Source organism: Sinohyriopsis cumingii, chromosome 11 (genome assembly GCF_028554795.1).
Source record: "Sinohyriopsis cumingii isolate HCF-2022 chromosome 11, ASM2855479v2, whole genome shotgun sequence".
NCBI classification, from domain to species: Eukaryota; Metazoa; Mollusca; class Bivalvia; order Unionida; family Unionidae; genus Sinohyriopsis; species Sinohyriopsis cumingii.
The window spans coordinates 111,071,201-111,098,339 of record NC_142971.1 but is presented as its reverse complement, the minus strand read 5'-3'; the positions used below and the strand labels follow the sequence as shown (position 1 = coordinate 111,098,339).

General features: G+C 34.8%; 1 protein-coding gene across 1 annotated transcript in view; it reads right to left on the bottom strand.

Moving 5' to 3' along the window:
* LOC149789295 (uncharacterized) overlaps positions 1-24,165 on the bottom strand; it is a 56,321-nt gene extending 32,156 nt beyond the window's left edge. The window contains exons 1-6 of the mRNA XM_089975501.1: positions 23,630-24,165; positions 21,342-21,448; positions 15,931-16,052; positions 12,073-12,198; positions 2,730-2,822; positions 567-673 (exon numbers count right to left, since the gene is read on the bottom strand). Of these exons, the coding sequence (XP_089831627.1) occupies positions 567-673; positions 2,730-2,822; positions 12,073-12,198; positions 15,931-16,052; positions 21,342-21,448; positions 23,630-24,133 (1,059 nt within the window). The 5' untranslated portion in view covers positions 24,134-24,165. The remainder of the gene's footprint in view (positions 1-566; positions 674-2,729; positions 2,823-12,072; positions 12,199-15,930; positions 16,053-21,341; positions 21,449-23,629) is intronic.
* Between the last annotated feature and the right edge of the window lie 2,974 nt (positions 24,166-27,139).

The following is a 27,139-nucleotide window of genomic DNA, read 5'->3' as shown; positions in this document are numbered from 1 at the left end:
AACTGAACAATACAGATTACAGTTACTCTGAAACCTTCCCCACCCAACAAAATGAAACTGGGGAAAAGCATGTTGATGTTGGTGACTGTTATTTCCCAATTAAACAGGAATGGCACACAGTGTTGCCATTAATACTCACAAAATTGGAAGGTAGCAGCAAAAAAAGCCAGTGTGTTGACTCAACTTCATCTTATACCCCACATTAACTTATAAAATGACAAAAGATGGAAAATTTACAAAATTTGACCTATACGCCATAAAATACAGCAAAATACTGGAAAGTAGGTCACTGTGACAGTTTTAATGAACGACATGTTTATCCCAACACACATTGCAAATTCTGTGGAAAGAGATAACAAGATTAAAGTCTAGGCTAAATTTTTAAGCAATAGTGAGTCACAAAAATAGGTCACAACAACCTAGTTTAGGTGTGAAAAACACATTTATCCCGTTAGGCATCATCAAATCAAGTTTGGTCTTAATACTGAAATAAAGTGTCAGAACTATAAACAGATCTGAAAATATAAACTGTCAATAAAAGCTATTTTGACAATTTCTCTTTGTACCTGTTTTTCAAACATATCTCTGACATCCTGCACTCTCATCTGATTGGTATCTGTGGCATAGATATGGCGTACATCTTGTTTCAGAAGCTCTTCAATTAAAATTGTCCCTGCAATCAGTCAAATAAATATTCATTACGAAAAATTAATTCCATACAAAATAAATTTGAGCCAAATATTTTGAAAAGCAATAAACATCTACTGGGTATTCTACATTTTTAATGGATGCAATGATAATCTGATTGGTAACCTCAAGTAAAAAGCTTTGGAATAGAAACAACATATTAAAAAATACTGGGACTTGGTGACACAAAACTGTACATCAGTTGCAAAATTAATACAGTTCTACAAGTTATTGTGCTGTCAGTTCATTTATTCATGGGGTATCAATCGTCATTGATTTAAGGGTTGCTTTAACTCTTAAATTCATCTAATTATTTCCCCACCTCAAAAAATACAGTGAAAACAATAAAATACCAACTGCTACCTCCATCTGATTAAAGACACATTCATGAATTTAAAGTCAATTTTTTTTTCCAATTTCAATTATAATCACACCAAGCTATTCCTGGTAACTAGTAAGGACTAGGTTATTGTTCAAATTTCCTGGTAACTAGTAAGGACTAGGTTATTGTTCAAATTTCCTGGTAACTAGTAAGGACTAGGTTATTGTTCAAAGACAAAATGAGTACTGATATCCAAGAATAAATAATTACTGACATATGTATCCAACTTGAGCCATTTCCAGTACCTACTGTGAAAGACTTGCTCTAAACTTTTTTGAGCATACTGACTAATTTTCAAAACAAATACTTTCATTCAATATTAAGCCATGAAAATCTGCATAAATACACCACTCCCTTGATAACCCGCACCCTTATAACTCGTGTGGATCCCATTTTTTAACCAGAAAATACCCCAAAATTGATCACTATTTGTTGAACTTAGGAAATCACTGCCAAAATTGGTAACTGAAACTTTGATATATCCCTCATTTTATAATCGAAAATGGTAGATAGGACCCTGAAATTTTAATCAACATTATCACATTATCAACTTTTAATAAGAAATCACATCAAGTTATTCTGGATCCGTACTTTCATAGACTAACTTCTTCAAAATACTCCATCACATAACACTCATGGAACCAGTCTAATCAACAAAAACAAAAAGTGGTGATGTAATACACAAATATTTCCATGTACATGTGATGATTGTTGAGACCAGTAGGATTAATGTTAGCGCTCTTTCAGATGCTAAACATTTTGAAAATAAACATCATTTATACAGAATAACAAACAACTTCATCTGAAAAAGCACTTTTTTGACTATTATTCTTAACGCCATTATAAACCAAGAATTCAGACATTAAACACCCAGTTCCCCCTACCCCCACGGTTTTCTCAATGTCTAGCATATTTTTGGGGAGGTCGCTTAGTAACTTGCACCCTCGCTTATAGTGCAGTTGTGCATTAGTTATCAAGGGATAGGTGTATTTTGAAATAACACAATGAAGTACCAGTAACTTGTGCTGCTTTCATTACCTTTTGAAGTAATGAAGTGTTAAGGTTTAAAATAGCATCAATACATGTGGTTTCCAATGTATGAAGAAGTCAAGTTTCTAGTCAACTGTCACCTGACAACTTGAAAATTTTAGTCTTGGCCTATCCAGACTGTATCTTCAGAAAGAATCTGCAGATATCAGTACTGGGCAAAAACAAAAAAAATCTATACCCCCTTGTGGTCAGTTTATATCAACTGAATATATTTTCATTTTGAGAAAGTGTTGACTTCATTATGATTGTGATAGTACTAAAACGCTTGGCATACAAAATTATGTTAGGTTAATTAGCATATCTTACAACATTCTTCCTTACTGCTTACTGATACCAATTTTACTTTTGTGTAATTTAAAGGTGTGAAATGGTACGCTTAGCATCATTATTAAATTCAATTTACATTAGCCAACACTCACAGCACTGTCTGTAGAACAATATTTTAGGCATGTCATTTTCATGTTTTCAACAAGCCATTGTTTGACTTTTCCACTTCATCATGATGAAAGCTGAAGTAGATCAGTTGATTCAGGCTAAACAATTTTACAACACTATGGCTTTCGGACATGCTAACTGTTACAATATATCTTGAACAATATGTTATGCATACCCACATTCCCTGTTCCCTGAAGAACAACTGTTTTCCCTTGCAATGAACCTAGCTGGAGAAAGTCTATAGCTGCCTCCATAGCACAAACCACACCTGAAAGGTATTGGCATAATTAAAAATACTTGCATACATCTTTACTTAGCATCAAACTCTATGGTTACAGCGAATCCTGACAAATACATAATACATACTTGATCAAGGGTTGACACAATCTGCAAAATGAAGAAAACAGACACAATGATTTAAAAATATTTCTTGCCTAACTGGTGAAGCAGATTATTTAAGAAAGTTGCTTCAAGTATCATTAAATGGTACAACTATGTTGGCCACATTGGATCATAAAGCAAAGCTTTGATGACAAGATTCCTCCAGCCAAATATGATGCTGAAAGAAGAAAAAAATGAAACAATAGCACTTCGAAAATACTGTTCTATTAATTTAGATAAAGTCTAATATGGTCTGGCTACAAAATTTCAAAAGTTGTTGAAAGCTTTATATGATTTTAGTAGTGATGGCCACACATGATAGTTCATGGGAATTAATAGTGTAAACTGGAGAAATACTCAAAAGCTTCAATGTGAATCTGATGAATTGGACAAGTTGTGATCTTATTTTATGGCATATTGGCATAATTTCAAAACATTTCCAAGGATTCTCTGCCAGCAATGTTTGTTATTGCCAAAACTGTATTCAAATTAATAGCAAATTGTTGGAAGAAACTGTTGTTATCTGTTTTCGTTTAACTATGGCAGCTACAATGAATGAAGATTGTATTCTAACGAAGACTGGATACTTTAAAAACATTAATTACAGGCTGCTATCTGCAAAGCTTGATCCAATTTTGTGGAGCAGTTTTTGTGAGAAGCTATTTAAAATCCTTAATGTATTGGAATCCACCTAGAAAAGCAAGTCAGCATATCTGTAATGTTCCTTGCTAAATTTTTGTCCTGAGATATTGTCTGTTTAAGAAAATGAAAGTAGCGGAGATTGTTGGTCAGACAAGACAAAATGCACATGTATAAAGGGCTAGTTTTACTACTGTGACAAAATAGCAGTGATTAAAAACTGATGACTTTACTTTTCATGGGTCAAAAGTTAAGTAATAATAGATAATAATGCATGTACATATTTCTGTATATACAGTTTATGGAAACAGAAATGGCAAGTAATTTACTCACATACAAACATACATACAAATATACCCCTACCTCTCCTTCATTCCACCTACCCCCATAACAGACTAAAGTCAACAGTTAAAAAAGTGCATAATTCTGAAAATGAGTGTCAACATATACATCTTCTGACAACCATGATAAATTTACTGGAATTATGATAACCATAATACAGTCTAAGTTTCCAGGAAATCTAATGACCATGACATGGTCTAAGTTTACAGGAATCGAATGAAAATTTCAAGTAGCTGCATGTGCAAATTATGTCATATACTGAATCCATCCATACAGTCAATTCAATAATGGCAAATTATGTCATATACTGAATCCATCCATACAGTCAATTCAATAATGGCAAATTATGTCATATACTGAATCCATCCATACAGTCAAGTCAATAATGGCAAATTATGTCATATACTGAATCCATCCATACAGTCAATTCAATAATGGCAAATTATGTCATATACTGAATCCATCCATACAGTCAATTCAATAATGGCAAATTATGTCATATACTGAATCCATCCATACAGTCAATTCAATAATGGCAAATTATGTCATATACTGAATCCATCCATACAGTCAATTCAATAATGGCAAATTATGTCATATACTGAATCCATCCATACAGTCAATTCAATAATGGCAAATTATGTCATATACTGAATCCATCCATACAGTCAATTCAATAATGGCAAATTATGTCATATACTGAATCCATCCATACAGTCAATTTAATAATGGCAAATTATGTCATATACTGAATCCATCCATAAAGTCAAGTCAATAATGACAAATTATGTCATATACTGAATCCATCCATACAGTCAATTCAATAATGGCAAATTATGTCATATACTGAATCCATCCATACAGTCAATTCAATAATGGCAAATTATGTCATATACTGAATCCATCCATACAGTCAAGTCAATAATGACAAATGGTAGCACAAAGATTTATCAACATACACATATTTTAATACTGACTTAAGATCAATGAATTTCAAAGCAATCGACAAAAAAACCCCAGACAACAGTGTTCACAAGATTTTGCCTTCCATTGCATTCAGATGCATAATGAGAAAGACTTGAACACAATGTCTGTACAACACTGATTCAATTTGTTTTCTAAATGTCTGATACAATAATAATAAGAACTGTAGTAGTAGTAGTAGAATGCTGTGTTATACCTATGTCTTCAAGAAAACAGGGTGATTCATACACTGCATGTGGGTGATTCATACACTGCATGTGGGTGATTCATACACTACATGTGGGTGATTCATACACTGCATGTGGGTGATTCATACACTACATGTGGGTGATTCATACACTACATGTGGGTGATTCATACACTACATGTGGGTGATTCATACACTGCATGTGGGTGATTCATACACTGCATGTGGGTGATTCATACACTACATATGGGTGATTCTTACACTACATGTGGGTGATTCATACACTACATGTGGGTGATTCATACACTACATGTGGGTGATTCATACACTGCATGTGGGTGATTCTTACACTGCATGTGGGTGATTCTTACACTGCATGTGGGTGATTCTTACACTACATGTGGGTGATTCATACACTGCATGTGGGTGATTCATACACTGCATGTGGGTGATTCATACACTACATGTGGGTGATTCTTACACTACATGTGGGTGATTCATAATATTACATAACCAAATAGGTGTGATACCTGGTTAACAGAGGGATGTGGAAAGTTTTTGCGATAATACTTGTACATGTCATAATCTGGCTCTAATAGCTATATTACAGGAGCACTGTAGTTAATTGACATGTGCATCTAACAATAATAACAGAAATTTTCAAAGCGATCCATTAAAAACTGCTGGACAAGCTGCATTCACAAAGTTCAGTAATGCACTGCATTCCTTTGAAGACAAAAAGGTCAATAACTGCAACAAAAATTGAGAGGACAGTAATTTTTGCCTGAAAGAAGGTGCTGTGTTAGAGGATGTGGAGGCATTCCCTCCCATCTGGTGGGGTGGCCTGGTTGCCCCCGGTCCTAGACCAGTTTCATTATATTTGTAACTCATTAGAGAGAAATGGTCTTGTTGATTCATTTTTTCAACAGATATAATACAAGGTCATTTTTAAGAAAACAGGATGATCAGTGGTGAAAACATGGGAAATTCTTTTTCTTTAAAAATCTAACCTTATGCAAAATATGAAACATGTGCAGGACACATGGGAGATGAGAAACTACTTACAGGCCTTAGTGATGAGAAGCTACAAATAGGCATGACTGGGTAAGCTACTTACAGGCCTTAGTGATGAGAAGCTACAAATAGGCATGATTGATTAAACTACTTACAGGCCTGAGTGATGAGAAGATACAAATAGGCATGATTGAGTAAGCTACTTACAGGCATTAGAGATGAGAAGCTACAAATAGGCATGATTGATTAAGCTACTTACAGGCCTGAGTGATGAGAAGCTACAAACAGGCATGATTGAGTAAGCTACTTACAGGCCTTAGTGATGAGAAGATACAAATAGGCATGACTGAGTAAGCTACTTACAGGCCTTAGTGATGAGAAGCTACAAATAGGCATGACTGAGTAAGCTACTTACAGGCCTTAGTGATGAGAAGATACAAATAGGCATGACTGATTAAACTACTTACAGGCCTTAGTGATGAGAAGCTACAAATAGGCATGACTGAGTAAGCTACTTACAGGCCTAAGTGATGAGAAGCTACAAATAGACATGATTGATTAAACTACTTACAGGCCTGAGTGATGAGAAGCTACAAATAGGCATGATTGAGTAAGCTACTTACAGGCCTGAGTGATGAGAAGATACAAATAGACATGATTGATTAAACTACTTACAGGCCTGAGTGATGAGAAGATACAAATAGGCATGATTGATTAAACTACTTACAGGCCTGAGTGATGAGAAGATACAAATAGACATGACTGATTGAACTACTTACAGGCCTGAGTGATGAGAAGCTACAAATAGACATGATTGATTAAACTACTTACAGGCCTGAGTGATGAGAAGATACAAATAGGCATGATTGAGTAAGCTACTTACAGGCATTAGAGATGAGAAGCTACAAATAGGCATGATTGATTAAACTACTTACAGGCCTGAGTGATGAGAAGCTACAAATAGGCATGACTGATTAAGCTACTTACAGGCCTGAGTGATGAGAAGATACAAATAGACATGATTGATTAAACTACTTACAGGCCTGAGTGATGAGAAGCTACAAATAGGCATGATTGATTAAACTACTTACAGGCCTGAGTGATGAGAAGATACAAATAGACATGACTGATTAAACTACTTACAGGCCTGAGTGATGAGAAGCTACAAATAGACATGATTGATTAAACTACTTACAGGCCTGAGTGATGAGAAGATACAAATAGACATGATTGATTAAACTACTTACAGGCCTGAGTGATGAGAAGATACAAATAGGCATGATTGATTAAACTACTTACAGGCCTGAGTGATGAGAAGATACAAACAGACATGACTGATTAAACTACTTACAGGCCTGAGTGATGAGAAGCTACAAATAGGCATGACTGATTAAGCTACTTACAGGCCTGAGTGATGAGAAGCTACAAATAGGCATGATTGATTAAACTACTTACAGGCCTGAGTGATGAGAAGATACAAATAGGCATGATTGATTAAACTACTTACAGGCCTGAGTGATGAGAAGATACAAATAGGCTTGACTGATTAAACTACTTACAGGCCTGAGTGATGAGAAGCTACAAATAGACATGACTGATTAAACTACTTACAGGCCTTAGTGATGAGAAGCTACAAATAGACATGATTGATTAAACTACTTACAGGCCTGAGTGATGAGAAGATACAAATAGGCATGACTGAGTAAGCTACTTACAGGCATTAGAGATGAGAAGCTACAAATAGGCATGACTGATTAAACTACTTACAGGCCTGAGTGATGAGAAGCTACAAATAGGCATGACTGATTAAGCTACTTACAGGCCTTAGTGATGAGAAGCTACAAATAGGCATGATTGAGTAAGCTACTTACAGGCCTTAGTGATGAGAAGCTACAAATAGGCATGATTGAGTAAGCTACTTACAGACCTTAGTGATGAGAAGCTACAAATAGGCATGATTGAGTAAGCTACTTACAGGCCTTAGTGATGAGAAGCTACAAATAGGCATGATTGAGTAAGCTACTTACAGGCCTTAGTGATGAGAAGCTACAAATAGGCATGATTGAGTAAGCTACTTACAGGCCTTAGTGATGAGAAGCTACAAATAGGCATGATTGAGTAAGCTACTTACAGGCCTGAGTGATGAGAAGCTACAAATAGGCATGACTGATTAAACTACTTACAGGCCTGAGTGATGAGAAGCTACAAATAGGCATGATTGATTAAGCTACTTACAGGCCTTAGTGATGAGAAGATACAAATAGGCATGATTGATTAAGCTACTTACAGGCCTGAGTCATGAGAAGATACAAATAGGCATGATTGATTAAGCTACTTATGGGCCTGAGTGATGAGAAGCTACAAATAGGCATGATTGATTAAGCTACTTATGGGCCTGAGTGATGAGAAGCTACAAATAGGCCTTAGTGATGAGAAGATACAAATAGGCATGATTGATTAAACTACTTATGGGCCTTAGTGATGAGAAGATACAAATAGGCATGATTGATTAAGCTACTTATGGGCCTGAGTGATGAGAAGCTACAAATAGGCATGACTGATTAAGCTACTTACAGGCCTGAGTGATGAGAAGCTACAAATAGACATGATTGATTAAACTACTTACAGGCCTGAGTGATGAGAAGATACAAATAGGCATGACTGAGTAAGCTACTTACAGGCATTAGAGATGAGAAGCTACAAATAGGCATGACTGATTAAACTACTTACAGGCCTGAGTGATGAGAAGCTACAAATAGGCATGACTGATTAAGCTACTTACAGGCCTTAGTGATGAGAAGCTACAAATAGGCATGATTGAGTAAGCTACTTACAGGCCTTAGTGATGAGAAGCTACAAATAGGCATGATTGAGTAAGCTACTTACAGACCTTAGTGATGAGAAGCTACAAATAGGCATGATTGAGTAAGCTACTTACAGGCCTTAGTGATGAGAAGCTACAAATAGGCATGATTGAGTAAGCTACTTACAGGCCTTAGTGATGAGAAGCTACAAATAGGCATGATTGAGTAAGCTACTTACAGGCCTTAGTGATGAGAAGCTACAAATAGGCATGATTGAGTAAGCTACTTACAGGCCTGAGTGATGAGAAGCTACAAATAGGCATGACTGATTAAACTACTTACAGGCCTGAGTGATGAGAAGCTACAAATAGGCATGATTGATTAAGCTACTTACAGGCCTTAGTGATGAGAAGATACAAATAGGCATGATTGATTAAGCTACTTACAGGCCTGAGTCATGAGAAGATACAAATAGGCATGATTGATTAAGCTACTTATGGGCCTGAGTGATGAGAAGCTACAAATAGGCATGATTGATTAAGCTACTTATGGGCCTGAGTGATGAGAAGCTACAAATAGGCCTTAGTGATGAGAAGATACAAATAGGCATGATTGATTAAACTACTTATGGGCCTTAGTGATGAGAAGATACAAATAGGCATGATTGATTAAGCTACTTATGGGCCTGAGTGATGAGAAGCTACAAATAGGCATGACTGATTAAGCTACTTACAGGCCTGAGTGATGAGAAGCTACAAATAGGTATGACTGATTAAGCTACTTACAGGCCTGAGTGATGAGAAGCTACAAATAGGTATGACTGATTAAACTACTTACAGGCCTTAGTGATAAGAAGATACAAATAGGCATGACTGATTAAACTACTTATGGGCCTTAGTGATGAGAAGATACAAATAGGCACGACTGAGTAAGCTACTTACAGGCCTGAGTGATGAGAAGCTACAAAATAGGCACGACTGAGTAAGCTACTTACAGACCGGAGTGATGAGAAGCTACAAATAGACATGATTGATTAAACTACTTACAGGCCTGAGTGATGAGAAGCTACAAATAGGCATGATTGAGTAAGCTACTTACAGGCATTAGAGATGAGAAGCTACAAATAGGCATGATTGATTAAGCTACTTGCAGGCCTTAGTGATGAGAAGCTACAAATAGGCATGATTGAGTAAGCTACTTACAGGCCTGAGTGATGAGAAGATACAAATAGGCATGATTCAGTAAGCTACTTACAGGCCTTAGTGATGAGAAGCTACAAATAGGCATGATTAAGTAAGCTACTTACAGGCCTTAGTGATGAGAAGCTACAAATAGGCATGATTGATTTAGTTACTTACAGGCCTGAGTGATGAAAAGCTACAAATAGGCATGACTGATTGAACTACTTACAGGCCTGAGTGATGAGAAGATACAAATAGGCATGATTGATTTAGCTACTTACAGGCCTGAGTGATGAGAAGATACAAATAGGCATGATTGATTAAGCTACTTACAGGCCTTAGTGATGAGAAGCTACAAATAGGCATGACTGAGTAAGCTACTTACAGGCCTGAGTGATGAGAAGATACAAATAGGCATGATTCAGTAAGCTACTTACAGGCCTTAGTGATGAGAAGCTACAAATAGGCATGATTAAGTAAGCTACTTACAGGCCTTAGTGATGAGAAGCTACAAATAGGCATGATTGATTTAGTTACTTACAGGCCTGAGTGATGAAAAGCTACAAATAGGCATGACTGATTAAACTACTTACAGGCCTGAGTGATGAGAAGCTACAAATAGGCATGACTGATTAAACTTCTTACAGGCCTCAGTCATGAGAAGCTACAAATAGGCATGACTGATTAAACTACTTACAGGTCAACAATGTCATTTTAAAAATTTATCAACAAAGTGAAAGTTTCTAAGTATCTTCCACCAACTTTGTGCATTTCAATTTTTGAGACATAAGATGATAAACAGAACAGCTGATTTCAAATTCATTACTGAAATATGTCATGACTGACAATCATGTTTTCAATCTCTTCCTTCAGCATGCAGTACTGCATAAAACAAAACCAAATGTTTCTCAGAACTGTGAACACTATTGAGCTAGCCTGAAAATATTTTTTCAGACAAACATCAAGTCATCTTCCAGCTTTAAAATCTACAGTTCAAGGTTTCAAAAGAATCACTGTTAAGAAAATCTTTCTTCCAAATGAAAAAATGAATCTTTCTTCCAAATGAAAAAATGTCTGCATTTATTGACCTAGTCTGAAATAAAAAAAACAGGAGTTGGAGGGGGAAAAAATATTTAACTATGAATGTTTATATGGATATAAGTGATATCTTTCACTAAGGATAGTGGAAATGTGATGATATGTTTTTCTGATAATAGCAGTGATGTTTAAATTAATATTGTGACCAACAACATGCAATAGATCAAAGCCCAAGATATGTGCTTTTACTCTGCAAAGACAGCTGTGATGACTTTGTTATGCTCTTATATTATGTAGTTGTTTGGTTGTATGGAACCTAATAATACTTAAATATTCTGAAATTTGTTTCATTGTTGCCATTTTTACCTTTCTAGGTTCTTAAAAAAATGGGTTTATTGAGAATAATTATGATCTTACATTTTTTGACTGTCACACATATCCAGCGTATAAGCTTATATGACCTTAAAGCCGATACATTTTTGTTTCCATGATTTGGTTCATTTAATTACATACTTGTAATATTTCATGATGTCAGTAATAATCTCCCAGCATTAATGACCACCTCACAGTCTCAATTCTCAAGTTCCATTTCTTAAAAAGTAAACAAAATTCCTGCTCTAAAATTTTGTACTTGTAGTTTTATGCACCAAAAACCATAACTTTTCAGAAAATGGACAATACTAGAGTAAATCTGTAAACGCAATGTAACCAATTTTTTTATTTAAATCATAATTATCACATTCTGCACCTAATTAACATACATAAGACAAATGAAACACTGTTTTGCATTTTCACATCAATGTACCAACCTGCTGTCTTTGAAGACAAATTAGATCTCAAGGAATTTACTCAAATCTCACAGAATATTCTGACAATCTCACAGTATGGTACTGTTAAGGTATCATAGGTCATCAAGTGTCAGATATTAACCTGACACTGCACAGTTACCTTTAGCTGTGTATTTTGATGCTGATCCAGAACCCCCAATGGACTCATCTACGCTGTGAGCATAACGAGATCGGCTGTACACATTTGTAATATCGCTAACTGAGCTACCAACTGTTGTTCCTGACACTGAAACAAAAAATGATAAATTCAAAATGTATTTCCATATAAAAAAATAATATATGAGACATATACAAGGCTAAAGCCCACACCTTGAAGAGAAAATACCTCTTGTGTATCAACCTCATTCACTAAATATTGGGCAGTTTCTTGTCTCCTGAATGGACATGTGATACTCTGCTACACTTGATACATTTTCTATATCAAGCATAGCATATCAACATCAATTCCACCTGTGTACAAATCTAAATCATTAGAAGTTGTTTCCTGCCCAGACTGACTGCTTTGGTGTATACCAGGAAAGACAGTTAACTTCCATTTCCTTGGCATAAGCAAGCCTATAATGTGTTAAAAGAGCTGTTAAAACCAACAAAATAAAATCCTTCTTTTGAAAATAGACAAAGCTTGTAGCTGATGCCTCGTTTGTGGTAAAATTTGAAACAGTGAGCATTAGCATACTGACTGGTGCAGGAAATTAAACATAAAAACATATAAAACTGTGGCTAGGGTCCACAAATACAGACTACAATATCTTACTAAAGCATAGAGCAAGACTGATTCCAGAATTTCACTACTGCATGTATCTGGGTCAGTGAGTGGGTTGGTGGTGGAGAAAGGAAATAAAAAATGAAACAAAAACCTCAAATGTAAATAATTATCTGACTGCGTGTAAATTTAATAATATTTTTTCATTTCAAGGTATCTGCATTTAATTTTCTGATAAAACAATGTTTTTGTTGTTGTTGTTGTAGGGTTTAATCCCATTTTTCAGCACACAATAGGCTATACATGGCGGCCAGTATTAATGGTGCAGAAGAACCCAGGAAAAGCCCGGAAAGAACCACCGACCCACAAGAAGCTACTGGCAAGCTTTCTCACATACCCACATTGGCTGAATCCAAGACTTGAACCCACACAGACAGAGGTGAGATGGCAGTGATTTGTAATGGATAGCGCTTTAGACCACTAGGCCACTCGGGGCCCTTAACAATGTTTTAAAATGATAATATAATACAAAGCTCCGTTCCATTTCCTTTCAATCCATACTGCATACATGCTATCTCCCCACAAGGTATAAGCATAATTATTGCTATTATAAATGTCAAAAAAGCATAATTTGGGTGTAAAAAGTGTAATCTATAAATTACATGCCAAAATAACAGCACATATGAAAAGATATGACTAACCTGGTTCTGCAGCTGGTAAAAATTCTAGGCACAAAGGGCAAAATTTAAATGAATTGAAACCAGAATACAAACATAAAATATAATGAAAAATTATTTATATTCAGCACTCTCTTCAACTAGTCTACATGTGTAACTGTCACTGAATGATCGTGAACTGGAATTCTGCAATGATCATCGTCAGGTCTCAGAATACATTATTACATTACACTCTATTTCTTTTTTTTTTAAGTTTGTAAAGCAGTGTTGATTTGTCACTTTTCTCACCTGATACATTTTGACATTTGAAAAGATCCATCTGCTTAACATCTTCCGTCATAAACCATCCACAACTCACACCATAAAGTGTTTCACTTAACATCTGGTGCCATTTTTTTTTAAAAATATAGACTGGTTCAATAACAAACAAACTTATCAGTAAAATATCAATAATCTATTAGATAAAGTTCACTTTTGAAGAAACTTGTATGTTTTCTTGGAAATGAGGTCATATATAGTTGCTATAAACAGCAAACAAGGACAGTGCTCTTACGCTATTCTTACGCAGCATTTTCCTTTTTAAGAATATTCTCAAATTTATATGAGTGGAATTAAAGTGAAAATAGTAAATCACAAAAACAACTTGTTATTGCTTTATGTTTATTTTATTTTTTAATGTAGCAAAAAAACTAAAAAGTGGAAAAAGTAATTTGCTGAGAAAAAGAATAATGATTACACCAAAAGCATAATGGTTGGCATGTATGCATACTGTCCTGCATTTGACAGTCCTATTAAGTACAGTGGCCTAATTTTGGTCACAAGGTTCATAACAGTACCATGTTATAGCTGGATCATGTTAATAATGAAGGGCATTACTTTAAGGGAGAGCTTTATGCAAAAGGATTTGGCCTACTGAATTCTTGTAAACAAAGAGCAAATCAGAATATAATTTAGAAAAGATCTAGGTTTCAATGTTGAAAACGTTGTCTTATCATAGATGGAGAGGACAACATCTTTGAACTATCCTGAGATCTCTTTCTGTGCCATCAACTCTTTTTAGTGGCAGAACAAACAAACTGATAACAGTCTGAAATAAAACATATCAAGTACCCAGTGTAACACTAGAAATTATTTTGTTGGCTCCTGGTGTCAAGATAGTTTTAACCGATAAGAACTACTGAATGAGAATCTGAATTTATCAGAAAATCTGCCTCGTCTAAGTATAGAACAGTTCTCTTAACACTGACACCTGTGATTGATCTAAGTATGGAGCAGTTCTCTTGAAAGTGACATCTGTGATTGGTCTAAGAATAGTACAGTTCTCTGGACAATGACACCTGTGATTGGTGTAAGTATAGTACAGTTCTCTTGACACGACACCTGTGATTAGTCTAAGTATGGTGCAGTTCTCCTGACAATGACACATGTGATTGGTCTTAATACAGTTCTCTTGACACTGACACCTGTGATTCGTCCAGGTATGGTACAGTTCTCTTGACAGTGACACCTGTGATTGGTCTAAGAAAAGTACAGTTCTCTGACAATGACACCTGTGATTGGTGTAAGTATAGTACAGTTCTCTTGACATGACACCTGTGATTGGTCTAAGTATGGTGCAGTTCTCTTGACAATGTCAACTGTCATTAGTCAGGTTGTTCAGAAGAAGATAATGTATGGGGAAAAAACGATATTTGTATCTGAATCTATGTTTAATTTTGAAGAAGTCTAATTATAAGCATTCAATGAAACAGAAAAATTATCTTAAGCCCCAGCCACTTATTTAAAATTGTACTTCTAAACTCGAAATAACCTGATCTGGAGAAAATATATCATCTGTATGCACCTAAGGTTTGAGATCCAATGGTCCCTTCTGGAAATACAAAACTTCAAAATTTAATGCATTTCGTTGCCTTAATTTCAGAATCAAAAAGAGGGATTTAAACTCCTTTGTTTGGTTAATTTCAATTGTCAAAAGATATCTAAACTGTTCAGAATGGTGAATTTTAGAGTGTGATGCCTTCTGAGTCAAATATTTAGTATATTCCTCAGAACTGGCAAGACCAGGGGTCCCAATGTATGCCTTGTCATCGCTCTGTGTCATCTTGAATGGATGAATCAGATTCTTTTCTACAGATAATGGTCAAGAAATCTCAGAGTTCAAAATGCTTTCCAAGATAAAATAAGCATTACTCCAGTTATGGTGCCTGTAACTGAAAAACTACTATGGCCCCATCAAATTTGAACAAATGAACCACCCTCATGTGTCCTATTAATGGTGTAGCAGCACCCCCATGGTGAGAAAAAAAAAACATCAAAGAAAAAAGATTATGCAATCAAGTTTTGTTTTCATCCAAATGGAAATTATTTCAGATTTCCTTAAGTGCTGACTTGGGGACTATAATAGGATGGAATTACGGCTAATTGATTCAATTAGTGTAGCGATACCTTAAAGGTAGAAAGGCACAGCCTAGAGAAAACACCAAGACACTGTCAAGGGATACCAACTGTCCACTATGACATAAGTCACCAATTTGTAATGTAATGTGATAAACTCTATTGTTATCTTCTAAATACTTACACAAGCATCCATTCAGTGAAGTCAAAAACTCTCCATAATCCAGAAATACGTCTTCCCGGAACTTTGGATCCATATACTTGTTTCCGGCTGGGACAGAGATCATTCCCTTACCTCCACCGGCCCTTTAAAAGAATCCCATAAAAAATATAAATTAAAAATTTCACTCACAACAAATGTTGATTAGACATTCATATGACCATAATCTTAAATTGATGGATATTTTTTTTCTCATTTGTATTGACTGGTTATGAAGGCTTGAAAATCAATAATACTGAAGTAATTCAATAGTGGAAATGACAATTAGCAGCAACTGCTACCAACAAAATTATCAACTCTTTGAAAATAAGATATGCAAATTTACACACACACCTAGGATATACTAAACCATTGTAGTAAATTCAAATATCCTGACAATCTGTAAATGTAATCACTTACAAAATCAGATTTAATTTTAATGGGGCTAATGGATATTAAAAAAAAATGTTAACTGTCATAACTTGTTGATTAGATAGAGTACATTAAGGAACAAAGATACAAAAAAGGGACATTCAAAACAGTTTCTATCACATAATTTGTAGTACATGTACAATTTCAAGTTTCCATATCGGATAAAGTATAGGGTACTGATATAATGATCTGCTGTATTGGCTTTGTGCTAACAGACTAAGTTAAGGGTACTGATATATTGATTTGTTGTATTTGCCTTGTGCTAAAAGACCAAGTATACTGTATAGGGTACTGCTTAGGGGTTATCTACTGGTGAACTATACTATTACCATAATCACCAATTTTATTAGTCAATCTGATGTATTATATCTTTGTAGTTGGTAGTCTAAGCAGTATGGCTGAAGGGCATCAATGTGTGCCAAATGATTGAATTTGCTTTCAGGTTTCTGAGAGCTGCATTTCCATTGGCTAAATTAAAGGTCGATATGGTGTTTCTGTTAAGTTAAAACTAGCAGCATTGATAGATGATGAAAAAAACATGCCAGATGCAGGGCAATATAGAAGCTTAAAGCTCACCTGAGCTATAAAAAAAAGCCCCTACTGACCTTCTTAGCTTCTGCTCCACAAATGAAATTCAGACATGACATTCAGAGTCAGTTTGATATATTTGTTGCTGGCTTAAATTCAACACATTCTAGCACCAAATAAATGTGTTCCAGAAAATAATGTAATGTAATATTTCCTGGTAAATTTAAGTCAGTGTGTTAAAACATTCTGCAATTACAAGGCAGTTTAAAATTCCTTCAGCAGATGAAATAATCTCAGTTTTCCTCATGCAGCAATAAATTATTACGAAGCAGCCAAATTTACATTTACAAAATCCTCCTTATATACAGTATGTATTTCACTGTGTTGAAATCGATTTTCTTTTAACATCTGTAATGATAGGTAATTGCTTTCAGAATGGTCCAGAACATGTGACAAAATGAGGTTGACCAAAGAGCAGTCAAGAACAGGGCAAAGTGGAAGAGAGATTGTCACAAACCAGTGACACCCCTATAAACAGCCAAGGTATCAAAAAAATGAAAGAAAAAATTGATAAACACCATAAGATAGCAATAACAAGATGGCCACTGGCAGCAATACTTGATGTCTGAGTAGCAGCATTTTCAATTAGCTCAAACTAGACCATGGGATAAATTTGTGCGCAAAGTTTCATGGCAATCTCCCAGATAGTTTAGGAGGACTAGTGATAACAAACTCATGCTAATGAATGAACAGGCAACAAACCACCGCATAAACTCTTCTAGTGTATGACCAGTAAAGCTAAAATTTAGAATGAAAGCTTTAGTCATACAATACACCCCACAATATTCTCCCATGTGGTGTAAGGTTTTATAGGCTGAGGGCTCAACAGAAATTGACAGACATTTCTCTAGCAACACAGTTTTTATCCTCCCACCCTAGATAAATGTCTGTCTTGCCTCCCACTCAAGCATGTTATCGGACTAATGCATATATTGCAAAAAATTGGCATAGTAGTACTTTGTATCTAAACCAAATATATACTGATCCCAATAATATTAACCCTATATATTAGTGCCTATTGTCATGGCCAATTATCTTTTCTTGGATTAAATAAACACTGTCAATTCAATCAATTTGGATATTTATGAATATCTGGTATGTTCTATTCTTAATATCTATTCCTTTCACTCATAACACATCTCACAATGCAATTATTCAAATGCATTTTTGAAGACTATTGTATACTACAGTGAAGTTAGATTTTTTTTTCTTGACATACACTAGTTATAATACCTTTACATGGTGGAAACAAGAAACATCTCAAAAAACCATACTGGCTATATCATGCCAAGAAAATGAAGCCTAAGCGCCTTTCCCAAGGACACAGAGAGGCATTTGATCTGGGATGGCCTGAGAGGATACTGTACCAGCAACCTTTGTATTAAAAGTCTGATGCTCAATTGAATGAGTCAAAGTACTTCAGTTCCTTCCTAAAGATCTAAATGCTCTCCCAAGAACCAAAAACTCATCTAAACTAACTTAATAATTTGCATATTTTCAGTATCATTTCAGGGAAAAACAAATCTGGATTATCAGTTCAGAATACAATATTTTAAAACTCAGTTTTCTCCCTTCATATACCAAAAAGTACGGTATGGTTGCATGACCAAGGGTAGAAAAACACATTTCTCAGAAGTCCTGGCCAACCAGAAATTAATGATAGGCAACCATTTTTCCAAATCTGAAAGCTCAGTTGGGTTACCAAATAAATATTTGTAAAATAGAGTCAATTGCACTGATACTCTACAGACTACCGCTTGTAAAGAAATTTCCTGGAATTTCACGATGAGACCATTACTTTCCTTTAACTGTGAAGTCTTGAAACCATCTATGATCTTTGATATTCTTCAGCGACAACAAGATTTTCAAATTAGCTGTTGTGCTGTGATTTTCAAGATGGCCACCATGGCAGACATACTGAATGTCTAAATGGCACCATTAGGACCAACTAGACATCATAAGTACTTGTTTGTTAAAATCCCTCTGTTGAGAAAACCATCCATTCAGAAGGAGTAATACTAATACTAATAATAATAATAATAATAAATAATATTTCCCCATATTTAACCTTATTCAACATCACATTGACAACATTTTTAATTTTGGAGCAGCTATACATCATATGAAGTCTTCTGATGCAAACTCCAGGGCAAAATTAGTTTTCATTTAGCAGGACTAACAATATAGCAAGATTTGCAAGATGACCACAATGGCTGCCATACTGGACATCAGATCAGCCCCATTTTATTTTGGACCAACTAGATATATTAATAAGTCTTTTGATTAAAACACCATGTAAATATGGCTTTCCATTCAGATAGATTAGCAACAGCAAGATTTTCAAGATGAGCACTGTGTTGTCATATTGGCAATCCGACTGGCACCATTTTCAGTTAGGACCATCTACACCATTTGGAGGAATGAGTGTGTTAAATTTCATGGGAATCTTCCAAGTAGTTTAACAGTAGTGATTACACATTTTTATAACTAACAGATGGACTGATGATAGATGACAGAAAACAGTCCATTCCATAATCTCTTCTGGTTTATAAGCAACAGATTATAATGCAGGAAATTATAAGAGTCTATTATAATTTTTTTTAGGAAAAAACATTTGATTCCTAAATAGCAACTCTGGGTACCTATAGCAGGATGCCTGGCTTATCTCCATTTAATTCCATGGCTGAGTGCTGGGTGAGTTCTAAAGGTAAAAAAGCTGCACAAATCCACTCATTATAGGATTAGCTAATTGTATTCCATACTATGATCCCCTCAGGGTGAACCCTTAAAGAAACAGGATATGATAATGCTTGTCAACATACCCACATATGGTAATGGTATCTGCCATATTTGACCTGAAGTACGCCTTCCCATTGGTTAGTTTAAGAAATGGGAACTATACAGCATGTGCCATTTTTGTTCTGTTGGCTAACTTTAGCTAAAGGAATGTGACAAGTATAAAGAATCAAACCAATTTTAATTGTTGTTGCAGACTAATTAGCGTATAGTGTAACAGCTATGCACAAATCCCATAAGGAATGTTTGCACTTACCTTACCTACAGTTAATATATGTAGTATGGGATTAGTGAACCACAGTGATATAAAATCAGATAAACATACAAGTTTCTGCTCTGGTGGCCAACAACTGGAAAGCTGATAGGTCACAAAACACCTAGTCAAATAAATCAGTCCCCAGTTACCCAGCAATACCATTACAGTTTTAGTGGCAGATTTATTGGACTACAAAATACCATCAAATAACAAAAGGAAAATTATAAATTATCTTCTATTTGCTGATCTCAAACATGTTAAATAAGTGTGTAAGCAAGTGGTACTTTTCACACTGCATGACTGATAGTGAGATACAAGTAGTGTGTGCACTTAGGACTAACCATATAGATATAACTAATTTTGATTACAAGACAATTTCAGTAATTTACCAAGCAAACAGAAAAATCTGCTGGGAATCCAGTTTTTCACTGATCCATGCACTCCAAGTGCTCAGTGCCGAATGTATACCACATCATTACCTTATTTGTATAATATTTCAGCCATATGTATAAATTTTTCCAGATTTCTAGTACATTCATTCTCTCCAATCCTGATCGTATCCACAATAAACTCTTGCTGACATTATCAAATTTTGGCTGTTTTAGTAGTGACTGTGCAGCCTGCATGAACTTCCACATCTTTCCAATTGCCACCACACAATGCAGTGAACAATTGTCAGCAATGATGTAAAAATAATATATATTACTAGGCATAGTTCTGCATTCTTGACTAAATTGGCCAACATAGCCATTTATGATTAAACAAGTTTCGGTACTAGCCAATCCATATTTATTTGGATTTCTCTTCCTGCCAAAATGGGCTATTTGTGACTGATATTCTCCATCATTTAATATTGTCCATATAGAAAGCAGTGCAGTGGACCTGGGTGCCAGACTAGAGAGGTGAACTTCTGACTTTGACAATCAGCACCCTTATTTACCTGAAAACATAGCCATTTCCACTGTGAGCATTAATTGTATCTCATCAAGAACACAGTCATCGCAGTTTCTCAGTTCACAAAATAAACAGATCAATTAACCATGAAAAGAAATGCCATCCCATGTTTTATAAGTTACATCCAACACAACATCACTTGTTAACTCATGACAATGACCACAGGAAATTTGTTGCCACATAAAAATTACTCAGTTTTAGTAAGTGTCAACAACTTTACTGATCTCAGATTAGGGACCTGACATTAATTTTGAGCCCCGTATATGCACAGCACTCCTGTTAAACTTTGATGGGTAAGTACAGTCTCTAAATCAAAAATGCCTCCTGTCCCCCTCCAAGCACTAAAGGAAAGGTCAAAAACATTTCCTACCAAAGTCCTGCCAAGGCTGCCTTGATTCCATTGGTTTTGGATGATTTATTCCCAATCTGCAGAAGCTCATAAATATTCTTGTGATACTGAATGCTTATTCCTCCACACTGAAATTTACAAATAAATTTGTGAAAAAATATGTTATTTTATAACCCATAACTTCATGTCAGCAAACATCATTTTCCTGTTTGTAATTAAGAACAGCTTTGATCAGATCTTCAATAATCACAGCTTAGCTGCTAATTTCAAAATAAAGTTGGAAACAAAAGTGTCTGGCCTACAACATGTGCCATATAAGTGTGTGTCTGTTTACAATGATTTGCAAAATCTTTATCAGAAACATACAAGTTTGTTCTAAACAATATCCATCTAAATAAATAGAGTGTAAAATATTTTGTAAGTACAAAAATTGGAAAGCAACCTGAGGGAAATAGATGCTTACTCTTAAAAAACATACACAGTCCAACTTTATATGCCAATGTTACAACACAAGAACAGTTCATTTAGTTCATCTCAGAATACTGAAAGAGAAGCAACATGGCAAGGTACTGTGACTTTGCCATGTATCTTAATCATTTGAACTGTGAAATTTGAAATATGGTACAATAACTTAGATTTGAATGAGGATTAATATCACAATAACAAGTCTGAAGGCCAGATTTTCCCCTCTCCTTCGGTGGTAGGAAGAGAAATGGGGTTAGTAACTTAGCATAACAATGGACTGCTTTGAGTCATGAAGTGTACTTCTCCAAGTAAGTAAAATTATTCAGTTTGATATCTTATGTATGATATTTTTCCCATTTCTACAACATTCTTCAATATTTTTCTGGTGCTTTTGTAAAAAAAAAAAAAAAAATTTGGTAAAGAAATTAGACATGTTTGAAGGATTCAACTTGAAACTCTAACATTTAGCTTGACTTAAATTTATTTGCAGCAAATTCTGCTGTGATTTATAAGTGATTACCACCTAAAAAATTACATGTAACTAAATTACAGTGCCCACAGTGGCTCTCGTGCCTTTAGCATGTAGATCAAAATTAATTTGTTTCTGGCTGATTCAGATTACTTGGTCCTTATTAAATTAAATGGAATGAAGCAAAAGTGAGACTAAAATTAAATGAAATTAAACCAAAACAAAGAAATAAAACACTCAAGTTAACCTCAAATTGATCATGAAATATTGTACTTAAACTGTTGAAAGATATAATTTATATATTAATCAAACATTCTCTTCATTTAGAAAGAGGATAATAATATTGTATACAAATTATTGCTAAAGCACTGTATTATAAAGATATATTTCCAAAAATTATATCATTTGTGGATATTAAATTTGTATTTATTTATTTACTCATTTACAACATTTTACAGCAGCAACAAAAAAGTAAATGTACGTGTAATTTCCAACTTCAATGATTTTCCATGGCAAGGAAATTTATTTTCTTACCCTTAAAAAATATAACTTTTCCGTACATCAGGCTCTGTTCCTGTAGCAATATATTCATGTAATTGATATTAAACTTTTTTTTATTTCTTTCACTAAATAATGTACAGTTAGCAAGTTAGGAAACTCTCCAGAAGATTTAACTGGTACTCTGTAATTAAGAGCACTACTTTTGGAACACTGACACAGAAATATGCAATGAACTACGTGTACAAGACTGATAATTTCCAAAGATAAATGAAATAAGAATAAATAAGAAACAGTGGCACAGTAACAGAAAGCAGTGACATTTATCATCATGGTTGTAAAACTAAAACTGGCTAGAATCATACCAATATAACATTATTTAACATTTTCATTGCATAAAGGTTTAACTAAGGTATATGGCAGCTGTGTGAGTAGCCTTGGCCTTATTCCTACAATGTTAAGATGCCTCCCCTGACCCCAAAAACAAACATCGGGAGGGGACTGCTCCGGTGGCCTTAGTGGTTAAAGAACATCTGCATTGGAGGTGAAAGGTCACAGGTTTGAACCCTAGTCGAGTCATACCAAAGACTTATAAAAATGGTACTAACAGCTGCCTCGCTTGACACTCTGCATTAAGAGATTATGGTTAGGAGTGGTCGGCCTGCTGTCAGGATAAATTAAATGGGTGGGATATTATTCTACATGTCTGCAACACATTGTCCCAGTGCTATACATCCCTATAAATTGCCACTGCAGAAATCGAACAGATATAACTGAAAAATTGTTAAAGCTACGTTATAAATCCAATCACACACACACACACACGCGCGCATTTTAGGAATATCTCGGCCTTTGTGAAAATTAAATCAGTTCTTACAGCTTGTCCTCTGTTTGTATTCCAGATGAAGGCTCCAAGCAGACATTGTGTTCTTGCTCCAGGTGCCAGAAAGATTGCTTCATGTCCGTCATAATTTAATTCACCAGAACGCAGACGATCTCCAATTTCCTCTAACTGTGGATGGGAAATATTCACTTTTTGGGCGTCATCATCAAAATAAACCATGCATCTTGAAATATTCTCCTTCTTCATAAATTTAACAAAACTCTCTGCGTCTAGACTTATAAGTGATTCTGGGTTACTATTTGCACAAAAGCCTCTTTTAATTGTCACTCTGTAGCCTTGATGTAGCTGATCTCGAGATTTGTACGATCTAAATCCAGGTGTCAAGGTCACCGAAATCTTATTTTTCAAATTTAAACAAGTGGACAAACAGCGACGGCATTCTTTACTTTTAACTTTTACAATTTTAGATAAAATCTGTACAAACTGGTCAAGAACTGGCCCTCTCAAAGCCATTATTCCAGTCAGATGATGTAACATACACGATGTTTACTATCCATAATAAGTTTCGGTTTGCACAGAGCGTCTGTCTGACCCAGACTGGCGTTGCTAGTCTAACAGACGCATAAGTACCAGTGGCTCATTACAAAAGAACTTAAGAGTATCGGTCAATATTGATCCCCCGGGCACTCTATCTATTGACTCTTAAATTCTTTTGTAACGAGTCCCTTTGTACTTAAGAGTACAAACAATGTATAAGAGACAAACGCCGGATGCCGTACCATTTTTTTTTATACGAGTACCTGAAATGCCCAATCTATTTTCCTATAATTATGTGCCCGAAATCCTAGACATGTTTTTGTTTATTTTTATTTTTTTATATCTTTCTTTCGTCAAAATACAAACTACCTCAATGGGATTTTAAGGATGAAGATTATTAATATAAAATATCAAATTTTTTTCTTCAGTTTTTGTGATACACTTGAAACAAAATTCTTAATTATTTTGAAACTGAAATATAGTTTAACATCCAGAGATGAGAACATGAAGGTATGGCGTTAATTCTCTAGCATATTCTGGTGCTAAATTGTTTAACTCACTAGACTGGAACTCACTTTCTAACAGTATCAAGGGAAAATGTGTCTGTTTCAGTTACACAGCCTGATAGTTGTTAGAATTGCACATTCTGTATCCGTTCTACATGCCTGCGTGTAGTTACCTGTGTTCTCTTTTATTATATTTCCTATATCATGTCATGCATATGCAGTGGTATGTGTTCTGTTTTTACTAGATTCAGGGTATATCAATGACATAACATGTTAAGTTAATGAGCTTTTTAAGTTAAAACTCCAATGAAGTATATATTACCCTATCTGGTCATTTATAGTTTTGTATCAAGTCAAATTTAGATGTTTGTATCAGCATGATGTAATACATACTGACACATGTTATAGGTTATATTTATCTCAATCACCCATAATAATTACATACAGTGCTGCTTATGTGATATTGTCTGCGTTTATTATTATTTCGTGCATGTAATGTAATTTGTCGCGTTTTGTGTTTGTTGCATAAACGTAGTTGGAAAGACTTGAGTTCTAGATTCATTACATGTTACATCGAGTTTGAACCATTTCCACCTACATTACACGATTTTTGTTTTAATTTTGTAAAGTACATGTAACATGTGATCACGGACCATTTTTATTGTATGATAAAAGCATGCAACTCCTTTCCTATTTTCAAAATTGTTCTGGAAAACCACAGGCATTCATACTTAAAACTTCAGAATAATTTTAGAAGTTCGAAAATAACATTTAATTTACCGATATAAAAAAGGAAAAATGCAAAACTATTGCCGTCAGCAAAATTCATGCAATAAAACATAAGCTGATATAAGTAGGATTAGCTTAGGATTAGAGAGGTGTAAACTATTTACAATTAAATGAACAGTCTAGTACACAATGCCGGATTAAAGGTCGATGAAATGGAGTGGTTGCTCCAGGATTCACGCCTGGTGGGAGGGGTTGTCACCATTTTAATTGCTCCAGGGCTTCGGGCCACAAACATCCGGCCCTTGCTGGTACAGTGTGTTTTTACTGAACTGGACAATAAAATGACACGTTTAAAAAAATCTATCTGCTTTAGAACAAAAATTTACCAAAAAACCCCACTAGCATTCAAAACTGAAGTAACTAAAGCAACTCTCACATTAATGGGTAACATTGATATGATATAAAACCTAAAATAAACAAAAATATAGAGACGATCAAAATTCAGTTGAATACGAAGATAGGCGTAAAGAGTACTACGTTGTTTGATAACATTATAACAGTGTAAGAAAACAATAAATAAAGAGACTACGTTGTTTGATAACATTATAACAGTGTAAGAAAACAATAAATAAAGAGACTACGTTGTTTGATAACATTATAACAGTGCAAGAAAACAATAAATAAAGAGACTACGTTGTTTGATAACATTATAACAGTGTAAGAAAACAATAAATAAAGAGACTACGTTGTTTTTATGTTGAAAATAAATAGGCAACCAAAAGTTTTGCATTAGGACAAACTCGCTTTCATGTTTTAAATAGTAAACCAAAAGTGCAACACCAAAAGTGTTGCGTTGGGACTAGGTCGTTTTCATGTTTTAAAATAGGAAACCAAAAGTGTTGCATTAAGACTTAATCGTTTTCATGTTAATAATAGGCGGCAAAAGTGTTACTTTAGAACTAAATCGCTGTCATGTTGTAAATAGGCAACTAAAAATGTTATTGGCTACTTTGTGTTTGAAACCTCACCCCAGACATTTGTTAACAGTTAGAGCTTGACGAATGCTGCACCACCTTTTCCTGAATTCGACTAAATCGTTTTCATATTGTAAATATGTAACTAAAAATGTTATTGGCTACTTTGTGTTTGAAACCTCACCCCAGACATTTGTTAACAGTTATAGCTTGACGAATGCTGCATCACCTTTTATATTTTAGGTAAACAATCAAGGTGATACTGGTATAATGATTCCACAACATGAATCCAATTCAGGAGTTAAAGAATCAAAGTGGCACTTTCTGTAAGAAACAAAAAATTATTGGAGTTTGTATTACAAAATCCTGGCTATTATTCTAAAAGTGTTAGATGGAGACCACCTAGTGGTATACAAATTTGTTACACATAAATACAACAAAATGACGCATGCACAAGCATAGATAGCATTGTGTTGTTCCTTCGTAACACCTAGGCGAAGACAATAAAAAACAATTCACAATAGATGGACGCAGCAACAGTAATGACACTGAATTTCCAAAAGTAAAAGAACAAAGTTTGTTGGATAATGCTTCTACTCAACCAGAAAATAATGTAAAACTTTAAAATCCAAAACAACCTAAAACTCATTATTTTTACCAACCTTCCAATGATAAGGCAAAATACAGGTTCATATTCATTTGACGTTAGTTACTGTGTATTCTACTTATTAGATTTTGTAGGGTATAGTTGTTCAAAAATAATAAATGGTATTTGACTAGAGCAGCCTTTTATTATT